The 21,244-nt window shown below is 43.3% G+C and overlaps 1 protein-coding gene across 2 annotated transcripts; it reads right to left on the reverse strand.

Moving 5' to 3' along the window:
* Nucleotides 1-976: 976 nt before the first annotated feature.
* Nucleotides 977-21,044, reverse strand: TCP11 (t-complex 11). 2 transcript variants are annotated; one of them, XM_064476409.1, is made up of 10 exons: nucleotides 20,890-21,044; nucleotides 18,645-18,787; nucleotides 15,866-15,962; nucleotides 10,830-10,950; nucleotides 4,629-4,849; nucleotides 3,790-3,926; nucleotides 3,315-3,532; nucleotides 3,042-3,223; nucleotides 2,137-2,303; nucleotides 977-1,400 (listed from the first exon to the last, which is right to left on the reverse strand). In XM_064476409.1, the coding sequence occupies exons 2-10, from the start codon at nucleotides 18,766-18,768 to the stop codon at nucleotides 1,168-1,170; spliced, it is 1,500 nt and encodes a 499-aa protein (XP_064332479.1). In that variant the 5' UTR covers nucleotides 18,769-18,787; nucleotides 20,890-21,044; the 3' UTR covers nucleotides 977-1,167. The 2 variants fall into 2 exon arrangements, with proteins under 2 accessions (XP_064332479.1, XP_064332480.1); XM_064476410.1 differs by lacking the exon at nucleotides 20,890-21,044 and adding an exon at nucleotides 19,075-19,087.
* Nucleotides 21,045-21,244: the final 200 nt, after the last annotated feature.

Raw genomic sequence — 21,244 nt, forward strand, 5'->3', positions numbered from 1 at the left:
CTAACCCTCTTCTGTTAGTCTTCCTACATTAAGCCTATTATATTCAGCTCCCTCCACCTCCTGAAACGCTGAGAACATTGTTTCTCTTCACCCTACCTTGAGAGCACGTAAGTGAATTTCCATTTTCTCTTCTATCCAATACCAAAAAAGGGCCGACTCTGAAGGGACATTTCCTCATTTCAGCCAGGCTCCATCAGGGCTGGTCTCTGCAGGCAGCCTGAGAATGAGGGGCTGGATCTCTCCAACCCCAGGAGACAAGCCAAGTCCTTCAGAGAATATCCCTCATTTGTGATGCCAGCAGCAGCTCACAACCACAACTGCCAGTTAGAATCCCAGACTGGAAGTGCATGTCGCCTGTGTCAGGAAGAACGGGGTGCTAAGCTCAGACATGAGGGAACAGGAGACTCACTCCGCTAAAGATCAGGACCAAGGATAAGCCTGACCCAAGTCAGGCACCAACCTAACTGTCCAAGCCTGAACCAGATACTGGAGAGGGAGAGAAAGCCCACGAACTCAAACCTGTCCTCAGCAGGATGCTAGCCAGCGGCCAACATCCATTCTCACATGGCCCCCACAGGCTCCCCGCTTCAGACTCCCTGTGACAGAAGAGGAAGTGGAGGCTCTTTCTGTTCTCGCCTTCTTGTTGCTTCATTTGAAACCTTCAGGGGAATCTGGTCGTGGAAATGAGGTTTCTAACCACTTTCTTCAATCATGCCCAATCCTGCACTAAACTGGACAAATTTCTGACTTCCAGAGAAGCCCATATACTCACATTTTGGATAATTACACCCAGTTCTCAGAGAAATGCTTTACCCTTAGAGAAAATAACATTACTACCTGGTGTCTGGGCTTCTCAGCTCTGTGTGCTGAAGGGAGCATCTAGGGAAAAACCGGGGCCTGCCGGCTTCTCGGCTAGCTGGGGGTCGAGGACACAGGGCCTGGCCACAGCTGCAGCACAGTAAGAGTGGAGGTTTGCTTGCAGTTCAGAAGTTTATTAGCAAGAGTTTGGGCCAGTTGGTGTTTACATGCTTGGTCACTACAGAGTGGTGTACTGGCCACAGAAGCAGAGAGGGCTCGCTGCCCTGCTGGTCACTGATGACGTCCCCTCAAAAAAAATGATGGGCTTCTCTCCTGGGTCCAAGGAGCCAGGGCTTGGAGCCGGTGCCATCAGAGAGACTCCACTTCTGTTTCCAGTGCCTGAGCTGGGGGAAGGAGCGTTTTTAAGATCTCCGTGTAGTAGGGGCCAAACACCTGCTGATTGTGGTGTGTTAGGTTGACAAACTTTTGGCCAAGTTCTGCCAGTTCTGCTTCAATGAGAGTCAGGCCTCCAGGGAGGTCGAGCAGAGAACGCTGCACACCAAGAACCAGACAACATTTAAGGAACAAGTGGATCCGCTGATCTGTGAGCAGGAGAAGACAGTGAGAAGGGAGAAGGCTAACAACTTTCAGGGAAAAACACTGCCCCTGCACGCCACTCACCCAAGTTCTAAGTTAACTGAGGTAGTCACTGACCTACCCACTCACCTAGAGATAAGGAAATTTGTTTTGTTTGGGAAGGGGGCTGCTACCTAGTTCCTAAGGACAAAGCAAAGATCAAAAATTAGTGGGCTAGTGAATTTCGATTCAAAAGATTGTATCCCATCAGTTAGATCCTAGTATTTGACATAACAGGGGAATCTTAGACTGACCCATCAGATGGCAGAGGTTAAGAGCAAGGTCAAGTTCACAGCCTCCATTCCAACATGGGACAGGAAATTCCTGCTTCGGGAAGATGTCCTCCAGCCTAATTCAGCATCAGTTTCTTGGCAGTGGGGTGGGGGGGATGTCACATGTCTTGGACTGCAGTCCAAAAATGACCCAGAAGGCCAGAGATGACTTAACCAGGTTGGCTGGCCAGTATGCCACACCTAGAAGTCATGAATTCTTGGGTGCAACTATTCCTTAGAACTGCACAGTCAGTCTTTAAACTAAAAGGGACGTATTTTCAACGCAGCATTTTACAAAAACTAAAACCTACACAGTGCCTTGCCCAATCATCCTGCCTTTTATTGTTAACCAGTTCAGAAACCGACTTCCGGGGTCGGGATCTGCCTCTCCCTCCCCTCAGTATTCTCACCACCCCCCATGCGCGCTCACCAATGACACTGCGGACACAGTTCTCCTTCTTGGCGACATTCTGGAGCTGTCCTATCAGAGATGCGGTGTTGTCGCTGCTCAGAGCAGCAAGGCCCATGTTCTTGAGGCTTTGATGGATTTCCTGAGACACCCGTTCACTCACAGTCACCATAGCCTCCTCCTCAGGCCTAGACCATGAAGGAGAGTGCGCTGGTACCCAAGGGGTGGCCCTGAGCCCGGGAAGCTCTGTACCAGAGGCTGGGCCCCCACCCATCCTCCTGCCCTCACTCCAGGCCCTGGGAGCACAGAGCCCAGTGGGTAGGCTCAGTGTCTTCACTGTCACCCTCTCGATACTGACTTTTCTCTACATATGTTACCTTGTTCTTCTTAGAAAACAAGATTAACTATATAAATTCAGCTCTGGACAGGAGCTTGCTATCCATCAGTATTTTTTAGCCCCATGGAATTTATTTTCACATACACATTTCTAACACTTTCTTGGGCATTTTCCATGGACGTTTGTCCTACTCTCACCAACTACAATGACAAACCTGGCCTTCTGATGCCTCTTTTCCCTTTGGGGTGACACCCTGCATTCAGTGGATATTCAATCAATAATGCTGACTGGTCAACTCCTAGATATACTTACGACCAGACCACTCAACTAGATCAGGACTCCTTCAGAGCAAACAAGGTAATGAATCATTTTGTAGTAAACTGTCCTCCATACTACCCTTTTGGAAGAAAGTTTTATTTTTCTTTGTCATAAGCCTCAAGACCACTTATGGAAAGATATGAACAATCTTTGTGGATGGTTCCAAAGGACCGTTTCTGTGGTTTCTGGTGGAACATAAGCAATCTTTCATTATCTGCCTGGGTCCTCAAACCACCCATCATTACTCTAAAAAAAGATCCATGCACCTCACCTGGAGTTAAACTCCTCCATCAGGGCTTTGGTTGTACGTTTCAGCTTATCCACAAATTGAGGTGAGCCAAACAGAACGCTGCCAGAGAAACTGCTGGCCACTAGCAAGACTGAGGCCAGGATGGTTAACTGGTTCAGCTGGGCCTCCAGCTCCTGCAGCCAGGCTCTATCCATCAGCAGGGTCTGGGGAAGCAGGCAGAGCAGGCTGTCAGGAGAGGAAGGTCCTCGTGGAAGTCCTGAATCCGACCACAGGGCAATGCCCCACAAGTCCTACCTCCGGGAACTCTTCATCTTCAGGGTCCCAGAGAAGGAGGTTCAGGAAGCCCTGGGACAGGACCATCGCAGGGCTGAGGGGCTCTGGGCTGATGGCTGCTTCGCTTGGAGAGGAGCTGACCCCACTGGAGGAGTTGGGAGTGTCCGGGCAGGAGGGAGGCGGCATGGAGAGGTCTGCCGCTGCTTGGGCCAGCCATTTGGTGGTGTGATCGAGGAGGCCTGTGACAGGAAGAGCATGTGCGAGCACTCTCAGCCTCTGCATCCCCGAGGCTTCAAAACTAAGGTGCAAGATGCCCTCCTGCTTGGTAAGTAAGTGCTTGGTGGGGGGTCTTTCTGGCTTAGATTACTCTTCTTTCTGCTGCCCCTACTTGAGGAAGAAACTTTCTGTTCCTCAAAGCTGCAGAATACCCTCTCATGTCATAAAAGTCAGACTCAAAGTCTTACTTCCCACTCCTGCCCTCTAATCATATACGTACGAGGCTGCTTGTTGAGGAGTTCCTGGAATTTAGCTCGTTCATACTGAATGGAATGTTCCTGCAGTTGGGGCTGAAGGCTCTGGATAGTGTAGTTCACCATGTCCATTTTCATCAGGCCCAGAACCTGGAAGATCCCCCTGGCACAGGAGGAAATGGGAGATTTATACTAGGAAAGGAAATCCAATGAGAGGGGAACCTACCCACGGCACATTCAGTCACTGTACTCTGGAGTCAGGAGGGGCTTTAAAACCAACTCAGTCCTGCCTCCTGGCACTGTGGTCCAGGACCCAAGGCCCTGAGACAGTGAGTGGCAGAGCTAGGAACAGAGAAGTCTCTGGACCTTGAGGCCTTCAGACCATTCCACAACAGCCATTCTGTTGTCTCTTAAGAAAGGCAGTCACTGGAAGGAGACATACCAGCATGCCAACAAATCTCCCTGGGAAGTCGGGTTAGAGGTGATGCTATTTCTGACAATATTCTGGGGTCACTTTTTTTTTTTTTTTTCCATTTTCTGGGTCTTGGTTTCTATAGCTATGAAAAAGGGATAACCTCCCATCCTTGTCCCCTCATTGTGTGAACTGCAATGAGAAAACCTGAGAAAGAGAGGTTTGAATTCCTTGGAATAAAGGATTTCATACTCCAGTGATTTATGGTAGGATGGTACACAGGGGGCCTGATCAATCTAAGGCCATCTTTGGAAAAGAAAAGCTAACAGGCCAGAGAAAAGAGGAGTTAGTCAGGTCTTCAGTAGGGAAGCGCCAGCCCAGACAGAGGCTGCAACCCAGTGCCTGGCCCAGGGGCTGAGGCAGGTTTCAAGAAACAGCAGTCAAGTTTCACACCTCAGTAAGCGAACAGGGTCTGTGATGTTCTCCAGTTTCTGCACTGCTTCATCTCGAACTGGTGCACACAGCAAAGTCATCATGTTGAGAATGTACTTAGAGAGATGAGGGACATTCAGGGTCCCATGTTCTGCTTCCTTCTTGAGGAGGTCCATGTCCAGGGCTTCTTCTATCTCACTTCGTAGGCGGTTCTGGCGTGGCAGCAGCAGTGACAGCAAGATCTGCCCAGGAAAGAAAGTCATAGAAGGAGCTGCGTTCTGTTTAGAGCCCCAGCCTTTCTCTAGTGGCCAGCACCTTTAGCCAAAGAAATCCCAGCCTGTGTCTTTTAAGGATCAAGAAGTCTGGTCCCTAAATTTCCTACAGGATGTTATTTATCATTGTTTAGGGGCTAATGATAGTTCAAGGCTTTAGGGGATCAGTTATAGCAGTAGTGTATCATTTTCTATGTAGAATGAGATAAAGAGATGAGCAAAACCAAGAAGTATGGTAAAAAGAAACACAAGGTACAACAAACATAAAATGCACACTGTCACATGGTGATGAGGTACTCTTAACCTACCAAAGCAAGCATTTCTGGGATTATTTTACTTCACAGGGCAAGGATGAAACAAGCAAAGGAACTGTTAAGAGTCCTTTGAAATAGTCTATTGACCCAGAAATATAAGTTCCCTGTGGACAGAGACTCATTCATCTCTGTGCCTTTGTAACACACAGAATAGGGTGGTAGTGAGGGATAGGGCTGGGGATTTTTTTTTTTTTTTTTTTTTTTTTTGCTGTTTTTGTTTTTTCATTTTTCCAGCAGTTTGGGTTTTTTTTAGGGCTGCTTAATTTAAAGGAATATTGTGTGGTCACAGCAAGATCCCAACAGTCAGCTTCATCTTAAATAAAAGTTGCTCCATACTATTGATTTAAATGACAAACTATGCCACTTATCAATCTGGAGCCTCCCAGTTCCAATCTACCCCTCAGTGCCATCTCTGTGAAAGTGGAGCTGGGCCCTTTAAGTATTGAGCCTTTGCCGGCTGGCCCATGTTTAAGTTCTGCTGGTAGAGGGTGCTAGTGAGAGCCCTGCAAGAGGACGAGGTCTTCCTCCCTGGCTCTGGGGTCCTCCTCTCAGCAGGCTCCTGTAGCACAGCAACTTCTCTCTGTTCAAATTACTATGTGGTTCCTTTCACCTGACTGGTCCCTCACTGATGCAAAACTGGTACCATAAGTGAAGTTTGAACTCAAATGGCCACACGGCCACTGGATTTGATGAGCAGGAAGTAGCAAGTACTTTAGATGCTTTAGAAAAACATGCAAACTAGAGAATGGCAGATAATCCCTACAAAAATTGAGGAGCCTATCACTTCAGTGAAGTTGCTAGAGTTTCAGTGGTCTGAAGGTGTCAGCTATCCCCTCCAAGGTGAAAGGTAAATTGCTACACCTTAAACCAACCTCACGGGAAAAAAAAAAAAAAAAAAAAAAAACCCCACAACACTAGTTGGGCTCTGGATTTTCAAAGCAACACACACCACGTTGAGTTTGCTCCTGCAGCACTTACTGAGAGTTACTCACCAGGTTGCCAATTTCAAGTGGAACCAGAGTAAGACTAGGCTCTGAGCAAGTTCAGGCTGCTGTACAAGCCACTCTACCATTTAGGCCTTCTGATCCAGCAGACTCAAGGACACCTGAAGTGTCCCTGGCAAGTAAGGATGCTGTACTGAGCCTCTGGCAAGCAACAACAGAAGCATCACAGCACAGACTTCTAGGATTTGGGAGCAAATCTATGCCCTCTTCTGCAGATAACTATTTGCCTTTTGAGAAACAGCTTCTGGTTTCCTCCTGGGCCTTCGCAGAAAGTAAACACCTCACCATAGGACACCAGGTAATGTTGTCTGACCTACCTAGCCACGAGATTGGACATGCCACACAGCAATCCATCATCAGATGAAAATGGCCCATGAGACCCCAAGCATATACTGGTACTAGGACAGACACAGAGAGCAGACTAAAACAGAGAGCCTAGAAGTAAAACCTGCATATATGGGCAAATAATTTTTGAAAACAATGCCAAGACCATTCAATGGGGAAAGGACAATCTTTTCAAAAAATGGTGCTGAGGAAACTGGATATCCATATGCAAAAGAATGAAGTTGAACCTTACCTTACACCATATTAAAAAAATTAACTCAAAATGGATCAAAGACCTTAACATAAGAGCTAAAATTCTGAATCTCTTAGAAGGAAATAGGGATAAATCTTCATAATCTTGGATTTGGCAAGATATGACACCAAAAGCAGAAGCAACCATAGACTGGATAAATTGGACTTCACTAAAATTAAAACTTTTGTGCATCAAAAGACACTATCAAGAAAAAGACTACCCACAGAATGGAAAAAAATATTTGCAAATCATTTTAACACAAGTATCCAGAATATCTAAAGAACTCTTACAACTCAACAAAAAGACAACTCAATTATAAAATGGGCAAAGGACTTGAGTAAACAAAGAAGACCTGTAAGACAGCATCAAGCACAGGAAGACACTCAACATCACGAGCATCAGGGAAATGCAAATCAAAACCACAGTGGGATTCCACCTTGTACCCACTAAGATGTCTGCAGTTTTTTTTAAAGGAAAATAAACATTGAAAAATAAGTGAAAATGTGGAGAAATCGGACCCCTCATACATTACTGGTGGGAATGTAAAATGGTAAGCCACTGTGGTTTCTCAACAAATTAAACAGAATGACCCTATGACTCAGCAATTCCACTCCTGGGGATATACTCAAAAGAATGTAAGAGAAAAGATGTTCAGAGACTTGTACACGAATATTCAGAGCACTACTCAGAATAGCAAAAATGTAAAAACAACACAAACATCCATCAACAAATGAAAAGATAAACAAAATGTGGTATACCATACAATGGAATATTATTCAACCATAAAAAGGAATGAAATTCTGATCCACAATGCAATGTGAATGAACCCTGAAAACATGCCAAATGAAAGTTGCCATATGCAAAAGGACAAATGTTGTATGATTCCACTTATATGAGGTACCCAAAGTAGTCAAATTCAGAAAGACAGAAGGTAAAATAGAGGCTACCAGACACCAGGGGAAGAGGGGTACAAGGAGTTTATTGTTTAATGGGTAGAGTGTCTGTACAGAAAGATGAAAACATTCTGGAAGTGGAGAGCAGTGATGGCTGCACAACACTGTGAATATACTTAATGCCCCTGAATTTTAACACTTAAAATTATTAAAATGGTAAAAAGTTTATGTTTAACATAATTTTAAAAATTTTAAACTAAGTGTGCAGTGTGGCACCATTCCCAGGGAGGATCAGCCAGCCACCTAGTAGCAGACACTTTCTTTAGCCCTCCTCCATCATTGAGAGATAGAGATTCATCCTCGATGGACTAGACATACGTTCTGGATATGGACTATCTTCCCTGTCCGCAGTACTTCTGTTAGCACTGACTTCCACATGCTCACAGAATGCCTGGGTCCTGGCATGCCCCATAGAAATGCATCTGATCTAGGAATTCATTTTACAGCCAAGAAAGTGCAGCAATGGGCTCATACCCACACCCCTCCAATGGAGAATCGACTGGTCTTAACTGCAAAGTGGAATGGCTTATTAAAGACTCAATTACAGCGTTGAGAGACAATATCCTGAAAGGAAGAGGCTCTATCTTACAAGGTGCAATAAATATATGCTTTGCATCAAAACCAATATACAGTGCTGGTCCCCAAATCCAGAATACACGGTCCCAGGAATCAAGGAGTGAAAGTAAGACTGGTCCCTCTCACGATTATACCTAATAACCTGTTCACAGAATTTCCGTTTCCCACCCTGACAACTATGGGCTCTGCTGATTTGGGAGGAATGCTTGCACTGGTTCCAGTGAATGTGAAGATGAGACTGCCCCCAGGTCACTTGGGGCTCCCTGTGCCACTGGACCAACAAGGTCAAAAGGAGATACTCTACTGACGAGAATAACTGCTCCTGAGTACCAAGGAGAAAGCAGGTTGCTGCTACACAGTGGGGCAAGGACTGCGTCTGGAACCCAGAAGATCCTGAGGTGCCTCTTGGTCCTTCCGTACCCAACAATAAATGTTAATGGAAAACCACAGCATACAAACAACAAAAGCAAAATGCCTGAGGACTCGGACTCTTTGGCAGTGAAGGTTTGGGACACTCCGCCAGGTAAAGGACGTCAACAGCTGAGGACAGGGGAATATGGAATGGATAGTAAAAGGAAGCCACAGGTATCAACTATAGCCTTTGACCAATTACAGAAACAAAACCACAGATTTTCCCTTTGCTTGTTACAGGCATGGGTTTATCTGCACATGCTAACCATTTTCTTCTCTCTCCTTCCCATTATTATTTTATAGATAGGTTGTTGGAAGTTAACTTTACAATTTGGCCTGTAGGTAACAGAAGGTTCAGTGTGACCGTGACTGAGTTTGTGGAATATTACAGACAGCAGTGGATATAACAACTGTTGAAACTGTGAGTCTCATTTTGAAGAAAGGATGAAACTTGCAGGACAGATAGCCATGTCTTACTAGGTAACGACAGGGTTCTTTTCAGGAATTCGAATGTGTGTAAGAAGGGTGAATATGGAAGCTGAGTAGACAAAGGAATGGAATGTGACATTTATCAATTTACTGCCTCTCAAATCCATCCTTCTTTTCTCTGCTCTGATAAAATGGACTAATTCCTTTAAATATTTTTCCTTTACCACATGGCACAATTTTAAGCTTCATTTGTAGATGGCACCATTAAGTAGTTTTCTGTGCTGCATAATAAGTTACCACAAACTAGGGGCTTAAAGCAGCATATACATTTGTTATCTCAGTTTCTATGGGTCAGGAGTCCAGAAACAGTTTAACCAGATCCTCTGTTCAGGATCTTGTAAGGTCGCAGTCAAGGTGTTGGCTGGCTGTGTTCTCATTTGGAAACTTAACTGGGGAAGGATCTGTTTCCAAACTCATTCGCAATGTTGACAGAATTCATTTCTTTACAGCTGTATACTTGAAGGCCCCGGCTTCTTACCAGCTGTTGGTTGGATGCTGCCTGCAGGTCCTAGAGACCACCTGCATTTCCTTGCCATGTGGCCCTCTCCATAAGCAGTTCACAACATACATTTGCTTTTTCGAGGCCAGCTGGAAGTTCTCCAGTCTGCTAAGGTCTTACATAATGAAACGCAGTCCTCGGAGTGACCTCCCATCATCTTTGCCAGGTTCTATTGATTAAAGGCAAGTTACAGGTCTCATTTACACTCAAGGAGAGGGGATTATACGAGGGATCACTGGGGGTCACCTTAGGGTGTGTCTACCACACAATAGAAAGACAGTGCAAAAGGCAAGAGCTTTTCCTCCTGGTTCTGGAATGCGCCATGGCAGGCTCCCGTAGTCTGCATGGCTCTGCCAGCAGTTGGCTCCTACAGCCTGAGGGGCTTCTCGGGTGCTGGGCTCCTGCAGGCAGTGCCAGGCTCCGCAGCACAAGCGACTACTCCAGCACCCGGCTCCTGCAGTGCCCGGTGCTCAGCAGCACACGCAGGCCAGCAGCTTCCCCTGGCACAGCCGAGCCTTTCAAAGGAAGAACCGAATCCTTGGGTGTTGTAACTCAGCCCTAGTTGTACGGTGGATTCTCCTTAAATCGGATATTCCAGTAGAGTTTTGCTTCTTACTAATCCAAAGCCTTCATTTCTCCAATTCCTTGTTATAATTTTTATATTAAAAGTTCCTTGTTGAAATTACTGTGTGATAAATGAACTACTTATTATTTATAACTTAGATGACTGATTTCTTGAATATGTGTAAGCATATTTGACTGTCCTTTATGACTGGATTACCACATTCTGTTGATTCTTATTTTGTGGCTGGCTTTATTCTTTGATAACTACATTTAAAAAGCTAAAGTTCTAATCTGTTCTTAGAAATAATCAGTACATATATGTAAACTAAAAAAAGTGCCGTATATTGTATATATGTATTTACATGCAATATAATGTATGTATGCAGTCAAACCGTAATAATTTTACCTAATAAAACTGAAAAAGGAAAAAAAAAAAGAAATTACTATGTGATTTCCATTTCTTGATTAGACTCTGATTTATGGACCATGTTCTGTTAGGGTTTGCTAGCCACTGACATTCCAGTAAGCTGAGGATGTCTACAAATGGAAAGTCGGTCACTTACCTCTTTAATTTCTTTTAGAAGTTCAAGAGCACAGCTGAAGTCTGGGGGAGCAGCTAATAGCTGCTCTTTCAGATGATCCCAAAAGGCATTGTGTATTGTCTCCTTGACTCTGCCTTCCAGACTGTAAGAGGGCCAAATAACAATTACTTTTTTCTCTACTCAGAAACTACCATAAGGTCATTATCTCCTAAACCCCAAATAACATTTGATATGACAAAAAAAAAAAAAAACAAAAAACCAACATTACACTGACAGAGGAAAGCCAGGAGCTATGTCTGGATGTCAGCAGAGTTAACAAGCTGGGGCTAGACCTGGATGTCAGGGGCCCAAGCACTGCCTCTCAGAAGGGCTCAGCAGGTTCCAGAGCAGCCCTCCCCTTGCTAGGAAGAAAGCTGAGCAGAGGTCAGGCGGAACTTTAACACTGATTCTGCCTTTAGCCTAGAAAAGATGAGACTTAGTTTCCCTTTATGTATACATATGGCAATGAACTAAATGATCTTTCATTGTCTTGTAGATGTAAAATCTAGGAAAGGGATTTCCTTCTGTGATAACACCCGATTATCTGTAGATACTCCCAAATCAGCAGGTCTAAAACTGAATTCACCGTCTTCCTCTCCAAACCTGCTCCTCCAGTATTCCCAACCTCAGTGGCACTACCATGTGGCCAGTCACAGAAGTCAGAAACATCAGTCTTTTTTCCCCCTTAAAAAAAAAAAAAGAGGTAGTAAAGGCAATTCAATTAAAAAGGACAGTCTTTTCAACAAATGGTGCTGGAACAACTGGACATCCACATGCAAAAAGATGAATCTAAATATAGGCCTTATAGCTTCCACAAATAGATCACAGACCTAAACGTAAAACATAAAACTCTAAAACTTCCAGAAGATAACAGGAGAAATCTAGGTGACCTCGGGCTTGGCAACAACATTTTAGATACAACACCAAAAGCAAGATCCATGAAAGAAAAAATTGGTAAGTTGGACTTCATTAAAATTAAAAACTGCTCTGTGAGAGACATTTAAAGAGAATGAGAAGACAAGCTACAATCTTTGCAAAACACACATCTGATAAAGGACTATATCAAAATATACAAAGAACTCTTAAAACTCAACAATAAGAAAACAACCCAATTTTAAAACAGGAAAAGATCTGAACCAAAGTAGAAATACAGATGACAAATAAGCATATGAAAATATGTTCAACCTCACATCTCATTAGGGAATTATAAATGAAAGTAACAATGAGGTACCACTACACCCTATTAGAATGGCCCAAATCCAAAACACTGACAACACCAAATGCTCACAAGGACATGGAGCCATAGGAACTGGTAGGAATGCTAAATGGTACAGCCACTCTGGAAGATGGCTTGGCAGTTTCTTACAAAATTAAACATACTCTTCCCATGCAATCCAACAATGGCACTCCTTGGTGTTTAAGTGAGGGAGCCAAAAACATGGCCACACAAAAATGTACACATGGACATTTATAGCAGCTTTATTCATAACTGCCAAAATTTGGAAGCAACCGAGATGTCATTCTGTAGGTGATGGATAAATATACTGTGGTGCATCGAGACAATGGAATATTATTCAGCACTAAAAAGAAATGAGCTAGCAAGCCCCTCAAACACATGGAAGAAACTTCAGTGCATATTGCTAAATGAAAGAAGCCAATCTGCAAAGGCTACATGCTGTATTATTCCAACTATAAGAAATTCTGAAAACCTATGAAGACAGTAAAAAGATCAGTGGTTGCCAAGGGCCTCAAGGGGAGGAAGGGAAGGGCAAATATGTAAAACACATGGGATTTTTAGGGCAGTGAAATTACTCTGTATGATACAGAAATGATGACTACATATCATTATAGATTTTCAAAACCCATAGAATACGTAACACAAAAATTGAACCCCAATGTAAACTTGAGTTAATAATATATTCATACTGGATCAATAGTAACAAATATACCATGCTAATATAAGATGTAGATAACAGGAAACTGCTGGAGAAGAGTAAGAAGGTGAGAACTCTCTGTATTTTCCATCATTTTTTGTAAAAATAAACTGTTCTAAAAATTGGTCTATTAATTTTTTAAGAAGCAATTTTTCTCTGAATGCTTATTTAAATGAGGTCTCCGACCTCTGCAGTTAGACTAATAAGAAGAAAAAGAATCATTTGAAAATTCCAAGGCTGCACCTAGTGACTGCCAAATACTCATTACTTTTCTTGAAATAAACGTACCCCCTTAAAAAAAATACAGTAGTTAAGGGGAGGGTACAGCTCAGCGGTAGAGCGCCTGCTTAGCATGCACGAGATGCTGGGTTCATTCCCAGTACCTCCGTACAGTAGTAATGCAAGCTCCTTATAAAACAAAAAACAAGCAATACAAAGAGGAATGAAAACAAAAATCAAAATTCCTCTCCCCACACACCAATATGAATCAGAGGTAACCAACTATAATCTATTCTATTGTGTACCAGATTGTACTTACAGCTTTCCTCCTCATCCTATTTATCCTATCCATCTTCCAAGTTCCATAAATTGTTTTTTTTTTTAATGTCTCTGGAATCCATCCCCTCCTACATTTTCTCTTACCTGAACTACTACAACAGGCCATTAACTGGCCCCTCTTCCTTTAATCTTGTCCCTTCTTAATCTGTTCTCCACCAATTCATTCAAAAATCAATTATTTTTCTAAGATACAATTCTTATCATGAGGTCATGCTCACTTAGAGTTCTCTAGGGCTTCCCGTCACCAGCAGCATAAATGGCTTATATGACTCTTCCTGATATTGCTCTGCCTCCTTTCCAATTGATCTTCTGCCTCAAATTACCTTGTGCTCAACCACACCAAGTTATTTGTTAAGCTCATACCATATTCTACGACCACTCTGCCTCCAACATGTTTCCTCTGCCAGGAGCATTCTTTCCCACCTAGACCACCTCTAAGACTCAAGTCTTCAGCAGGCAAATTCTTCCTCCGTAGATAAATCTTCTCTGATGCTTGGGCAGCTGAGAACTTTCATTAAACTCTATACACACAGCTATGAGTGAACTTATCATTTTCTGTTATTCAATGGTCTCTCCTACAAACAAGTGCCTTGTTTACTTATAGCTGTAGCTGTATCTATCCCCAGGATTCAGCATTTTGTCCACCACATACTAAGGACACAATAAATGCCTGATGAATGAATGCCCAAACGTGGGATTTCCCTTAGGAACCTACAATTGTAATTAACATCATCCTGAGCCCAAAGCAAACCAACTGCCAATAAAGAGTAACCTCAAACTCAATTTCAACATTTTTCTTGACATAAATTTTTTATTACCTTACTTGAAAACCCAGCTGTGAGTAGTACTATTTCCTCTGCTTTATTTCTCCCTCTCTCATTTCCTCTACTCATTTGTTCTCCTGTCATATCTAAGCAGTGACAGACATGCTAGAAGGTCTGGGTTTTGGTGAAGACCTGTTCCCTGAGAACCTGTGCTTGGCATGGACATCTGCTAGCAAGGGCAAGTCAGAGCATAACGATGAGGGCAGCAACTTGTGACAACAAGCACTTTAGTAACTGAAGTTGACAAATCACAAGGAAACTGACTAATCACAAGCTGCCATCACATATCCATCTATTGGTAGGAAAGTAGAATTATCTTAAAATGTAACATCTGATACTGAATATACCCACTTAACCGCCAGTAAACCAGCAGAGCTATACAAGTCATACTTACTGAATGGTTCTTATTTACTTATTGCAATGTCAATATAACTAAGAAGAATAAAAAATAAGGCTTGATGAGGGGGTGGGTACAGCTCAGTGGTAGAGTGTGTGCTTGACATGCATGAGGTCCCGGGTTCAATCCCTAGGACCTCCATTAAAAAAATAAATAAAAACAAAACCTAATTCTGCTCCCCCTCCAAAAAAATTTTTTTAAATAAGGCTTGATAGTCCCATGCCAGAGCAAACTGTGGCCCTAATCCATTGCCTGGCCTCTGCTCATAGGCTGCAGACACTGAAGCAGGTTACACAGCGAGGCAGGGGGTAGAACATTATTTATCAACAGGGTTCTGATCCTGATTCACAAATTAAGCTGATTTATGAGGTGAGAGAGAGTTAAAAACAATCAATCTTTTTATCTGTGCCTGTTTAATCTGTGATCACATAAAAGAGTTACTGATAGAAGCAATGAGGGAGGCAATGGATAAAACGACCCCAAAGATCTGTGATCCCTGGTATTCACACCCTGGTATAATCCTGTACCCTGGAGTGTGGTCTGGGTTTATGGATTCCTTTCCAGAAAACAAAATGTAGCAGAGGCCATGGATGTCACTTCTGAGATTAGGTAACAAAAAGGCTGGTTTCTGTCCTGGGCACAGTCTCAGTCTCTTATACATTTACTCCCTTGCTTTCTCACTCTGAATAAGGGAAGCCAGCAGCCAGGTTGTTGGTTGCCCTGTGGGGAGGCCCAGATGACAAGGAACCGGGGGAGTGGGGGGCCTGGCTCAGGCCAACAGTCAACAGACTGACTGCACCTCATGAGAGACCTTGAGCCAGAGGCACACAAAAACCATGCCCATAACCCTGACCCACAGAAACTGTGAGATAATGAACAGTTTTAGCCGCTAAGTGTGGGGGTGGTTTGTTATGCAGCAACAGATAACTACTATAGGCCAATTCCTCCACATCTGCCAGAGGAGATCTGAAATCTACCCTAAGTACTTTATTATTAATTGGGACCCCAAAGTGAACATCTTAACAATAAATAATTATCAAATATATCCCATTCTACTTGATTAAAAAAAAACAATTTAAATACTTGGGTTTATTCACTGGTTAAATAAAGTTTGCTTCTTGACCCTCTGATACTAATAAGTATTAACTTATTACTCTTCTGTTTAAAGTGCTGAGAGCTTTTATGGCTTATATTCAAACACTGATTGCGTTATTAAATAAAAATGCCTCAAATCTGGTCAGAAGCCCTTAGTGCTAAATATCTACACCAGAATGAATAAAAGGGGAAAATCAGAAGAGCCTGTACCTGCTTGGAGGCAAAACTTTTTCTTCCACGTGGAAATCATGATTCATCCCAATCTCACTGCTCAGCTTGGAAGCATCATTAACTGTATCTATCACACCTGTGACAAAGGAACGTATGGTGTATACCTGAAACCAGTATATGTCAATTATACCTCAACTGGAGGAAAAAAAAAAACAACTTACAGTGGATAACAGTGAACCCGCACCAGTCTGAACTTCTATTTTATTCAGAGATTCATTCTACTGTGTAGGAGCCACATTTAGATTCATCAAACTGATCTTACACAAACTCATTCAACCATCCCAGTCATTTTTGTTTTCTGAACTCTAGGCCCCACGATAGAACCTAGAGCAGCCCAGAATGGGGGTAAGGGAGGGCTAAGAAGATATTGCATTAAAAAAAAAAAGTGAAACCGATTAAAAACTCTTAAGTAAATAAAGCAGCAAAGAATAATTTATGATTTGAAAAAAATGGTTATCCAAGGGTATTGTGATTCCAATCTCCTCTTCCTGCCTCTGATGAAAGTTATATTCTCCGTACAGATGATGCTGAACAGTGTCAATGTAACTGGTCTTCTAAAGCAGTCGTTTCCAGAATTTAGGATTTCAGATTAGTAAAATTTCCAAAAAGATTTTGAGCAACTGACAACAACTTGCCAACTTTTTGTTATGCCAAGTATGGACAGTATGAAATAAGCAAATTTAAAAAATCCACTCTACCACAACCAAAATCATTTCATAAAAGAAAAGGTAGTTTAACCTCCAAAAAAGTAGAAAGGGAATATTGTCAGAATAAATAGTCCTTAAAACTGGATCAGTGTAGCTTTAGGAAAAACTCCCTGCAATACCTTTATTTTGTATCACTAAATATTGCTAAGAATTTTGTCACAAACCAGCACTAGCATTTGGGAACCACTGATCTAGGTTCTTAGTACAGACCTAGCTGATAGCATTCTCACATAATAGGCACAGATGGGGGTTATAATGATTACTTGGTATATATAAGGAAGCTGTACATAATAAATCATATTTTCTCACTGTCTTTCAGTGAAGCTTCATAATTTGTTCACAGCAAAGTATTTGGCTCCAAGATGTGGAGGGGATATAAATGAACTAAGATTGGCCATGAGTTGATAATTGTTGAAGCTGGGTGATGAGTAAATAGGGGTTCATTATACCAGTCTCTCTACTTTTGTATATGCTTAAGTTTTCCATAAGTAAAAAGATTTTAAAATGTAAAAAGGAAAAATAAAATTATTGCAGAAAAGAGGTTTCATAGGAGAATGCCTCTATTCTTAAAAGATACATGAAGTATTTAGAGGTAAAGTTATGACTGTAAACTTTAAGAAATACGTACGTATAATAGAAGGAGAGAAAAAACAAAATAACAGAACATTAGCAATGCGGGCTCTTTTTTTTTTTTTTTTTTTTTTTTTTTTTTACTTTTCAACAGATTTGAAATATTTCAAAATAAAAGTTAAGAGGAAAAGGCGACTGTAAAATTTACCAAAAAGCCAGAGTCTCTCCTTAGGTAAACATTAAAGTGAATTACATCTTAAGTGGACAGGAAGTTCCTTTTATTTTTGAAGCCTCTCTGAAGTCTTCAGTTTCAACCAAAATGGCAAAACACAGTTAAATACATAAATAGATTTATTGCTAACTCACTAATGCAACATCAGAACTAAGAGAAAATCTTCAAAGGAAGATTGAGCTGCTTGTAGCTGCTTACTGAAGGACTGAGGGAAATATTATACACAGAAACACTTTCCAACTACAACAAATCAAAGCTCATGGCCTGCTTTGACAAGACTGTTCTGTTGCTCAAAAGTACCACAGCACTTTGCAATGCCTATAGCTATAAAATTCAGGAACGAGGAAGGCTCAAAGGGAAATGAGAGGTAAAAAGTAACTAAAGTAGATTTTAAAAATCCAGATCCCAAGGACAAAGAAATTTTCAAGATAATTTGGTAAGTAACTTAACCAAGTCAACCTAATATGTACCGTTTCAAACTTTTTCTAGAAGAGGAATTTGGTTTTTCAGGTTACAGAGTTATGTTACCTATGGATTCATTTAAATAACCTCAAGAACTTAAATAGCTTGGGATTGTTTTGTTTTGTTTTACCAAAAAAGTGACTTTCACCCCACATCAGGTTCTATCTTATTAAGTACTATCCGGATTCCAAAGCACCCAACTTGCCGCTTTTCGTTAGCCAGCAGCGACCCCATGTGGCTACAAGAGAAAAAAATTTGATTCGGTTCTAGCAAGGTCTCCAACTAATTTTGCCCGTTTCAATCTTCGAGAATTTAACTCAGGTTGTAGTAGGTGGACAGGCCTTCAGACTGATGGCTTTTTAAATTATCTGGAGATCATTATAAGAGAAATGCAAGATGACTCCCAGGGAGATTCAGACCCAAAGTGTGGAAAACACAGTATGCCGCAATAGGATGGCCACCTGGGATCATTTTGGTTCTTTAAAATCTACCCCAGGTGTCTGCCATTTGCCACCTACAAATTTAAAATAAAAGAATACAAAGACGGCTCTGAACTAACTCAGCCTCAAATCTTGTCAGATTCAAGTAACTACCTTCACTTCTTTAACAAGATTTTCTGGTCAATAGGGGAAATGGGGCCTGAAAGTAGAAACTGGGGTGGGGGCAGATATGGTGAAGGGCAAACAAACCAAAAGGAGGAGAGACAAGTGCGGGACCGCGGGCTCCTTCCCACCTGACCCCACACCAAGCACCCCCGAGGGCCGGGGGCCCGCGGGGCTTGACCTACAGGAAGGGTGGTCCTCGGGGCTGCTCTTGTCTTCCTGCGTCGGTCCTGAGGTTTCGGGCTTACATGGCCGGCTCTCTGCAACGCCAGGCTCCTTCAGGGGCACATCTTCCTCCACGCCTGGCATTTTGCTGATGAAATCTGGGCTGGGGAGAGATGGGGCGTTGTGGGCGGCGAGGAAGGAGGTTCTCCAACGACCAAGGGGGGTCTGGGGCCTGGCCGGCAGCGCCCGACCTGGTCAAGCCAAGAGAAGGGTGGGCAGCTTTAAGGTCTCTCAGGGGACGCTCAGGGGCAGAGGAGCCTGGAGGAGCGGGGATGGGGAAGCGCAGGGAAGCTCAACCAGGAAACTGAGGCCAGAAGGGTTGTCCCCGTGCCCGAAACTTCCGCCCCAAGCCAGCAGGGCTCCGGCCAGTGGGGCCCCATAGCCTCTCACCTCCTCAGCGGCGGCCCTCAGCCACTCTGGAGTCGGCTGGGCGGCCTCGCACCTGGAGGCTCGGGCTGTACCACCGCGGCGGGGCGGCAGGGGGCGACGGCCTAGCGGGGCCAGGGCGGCAGCGCAGAGGAGAGGGGCGGACCCCACGCGCACACCCGCCCGCTGCGCCAAGATAGTAGACTCCGGGATTTGAACACAAACCACCGCTCATCTCCTGGGCAACAGGATTGGGCCCACCTGGGGCAGAAGCGGAGGGCTCGTGCCTCGGTCCTCGAGGGCTCGAAGTTTTCAGGACCTCTGGTTACCTGGTCCCTGGGGCCCCTCTCTGCCTGACATCTTCCACCCTCCACGAAAAGGATCACCTGGATCTACTTAGGAAGAGATGAAACACTGTGTTTTCTTAATTTTCAGCCTGTTCATGATGCCCAAGAAACAACCACACCAAGGCGGGTGGTTTCCTAAGCACATTGTGAGAGGAGCGCCCTTCTCCCATTTTACAGGTGTGGATACTGAGAAGTCGTGCCAGGTGCTGGTCAGAGCAGGCATGGGGGCTGGGAGGCAGTGTGGGATCATCCCACTGAATTCCTGGCCTGAGGCTTGTCTGTGACTTGGGAGCTGATCCCTGAGCTCCAGGCCCTAGGTCCGGTGGCTTTTCTTAGTTCCTGGTCTGCTCTGTTGCCCCTGGAGTGATATGAGGAACTGGAGTGACACCCCCTCCTCCCCTCTCATCCCTGCACTTTGGGGGGAAAAATGAAAAGGAAGTTTCCACTCCACACTCTCCCATCCTTCTTTATTACTCTGACTTGATTTCTTACCACAAAAGCTTACTTAAAAAATTTTTTTAAATGAAATAAAAGATGAAAAAATACTGCCTGTGAGAAACCAAGTTCTCATTATAACCTTTCCCTTGTTAGTGTGGAATGTGGATTTTTCTTGCACAACTCCTGCATTTTGAAGGGGAAAATTATGAAGTCCAAAAAGTGGCTCAGAAAAGCCACTTCACTCTGAGGCCCAGGCAGATATGAGGGGAATGGCCTAGCAGAGTTACTGTTTAGCCAGAGAGTATCTTAAACCAATACATACTAAACCTGACCCTTCCTCCTCATCACCCTTTCCTGGTATTTCCCTCAGGGACATCAACCATGAAGCGGGCTGGCCTACACCCCAAAGCCCGGAGATGGGGGAGGAGGTTGTATGACTTCAGCAAAGCATTCAATGAAAATATGATTCTTCATTATTATATCGGGTGATATTTAGGTTGGCTTGTTGATTTCTCTTTAAAAAAAAAAAAACAACAAAACTTTCCAGAATTCTGTTTGGGCATTTGTATTTCTGGGAGAGTTTCCAGAATGACATCGGTTTATTTTCCCACCAAAGTGGCATTGCCATGAAACTCTCCCTGCTAACGCATGAAATTACTCCAGCAGTTCATTGTTCTGTATTACACAGCCACTTTAAGTGTTGTCTTCTAACCTGAATTCTCTGGAAGGGGCAATAGGAAGAAATAGCGGTGTGGGAGAACATGGAGGGAAAGAGGAGACTGAGACCAGAAGGGGAGGAAAGGATGGGGGTGGGAGAGAAAGACAGAATTAGAGTTTTCTCAGGGTCAGCCTGGGGACAGCATTTCATGATCTTATCTTTAATAGTTATTAGAACCAACTAGGCAAAAGTTAGAGGTTGAGGAGAATAGAAAGATGATGTGAGAGATAAACTCTCCTTCCCTTTGGGATCTTAGTTAATAATAACTGATTTTTGTTTAATGATCTACAGAATGCTTTTACATTGCAAATCCATATGCTTTGCACACAATCCTACCTGTTGAGTAGGCAAGGCAGGTGTTCTGTTGGACCATTTAATAGATGAGCAGACTGGGGATCAGAGAGATTTCACGGAGTTTCCAAGAGTCATGTGGCAAGCAGGTCTTGACTCGATCAGATATACATTTTCTTAATTCATGCCACCTCCCTGACTCTGGCGGAGAAGCTGTATAAACAAGAAAATATAACTAACATATAATGGTATAGTAAGTCCCAGAATGGAGTACAAAAAAGGATTTTTTTGTACTGGAGGTTGGAGAAAGGGTGAGAGATCTTCCAAATGTTTGGATCCGTTCAAACCCAGCCATGAGGCAGAATCTTAAGCCAGATTGTGCAACTGATTTGGTCTTTGG

Source organism: Camelus dromedarius, chromosome 19 (assembly GCF_036321535.1).
Source record: "Camelus dromedarius isolate mCamDro1 chromosome 19, mCamDro1.pat, whole genome shotgun sequence".
In the NCBI taxonomy this organism is placed as follows: domain Eukaryota; kingdom Metazoa; phylum Chordata; class Mammalia; order Artiodactyla; family Camelidae; genus Camelus; species Camelus dromedarius.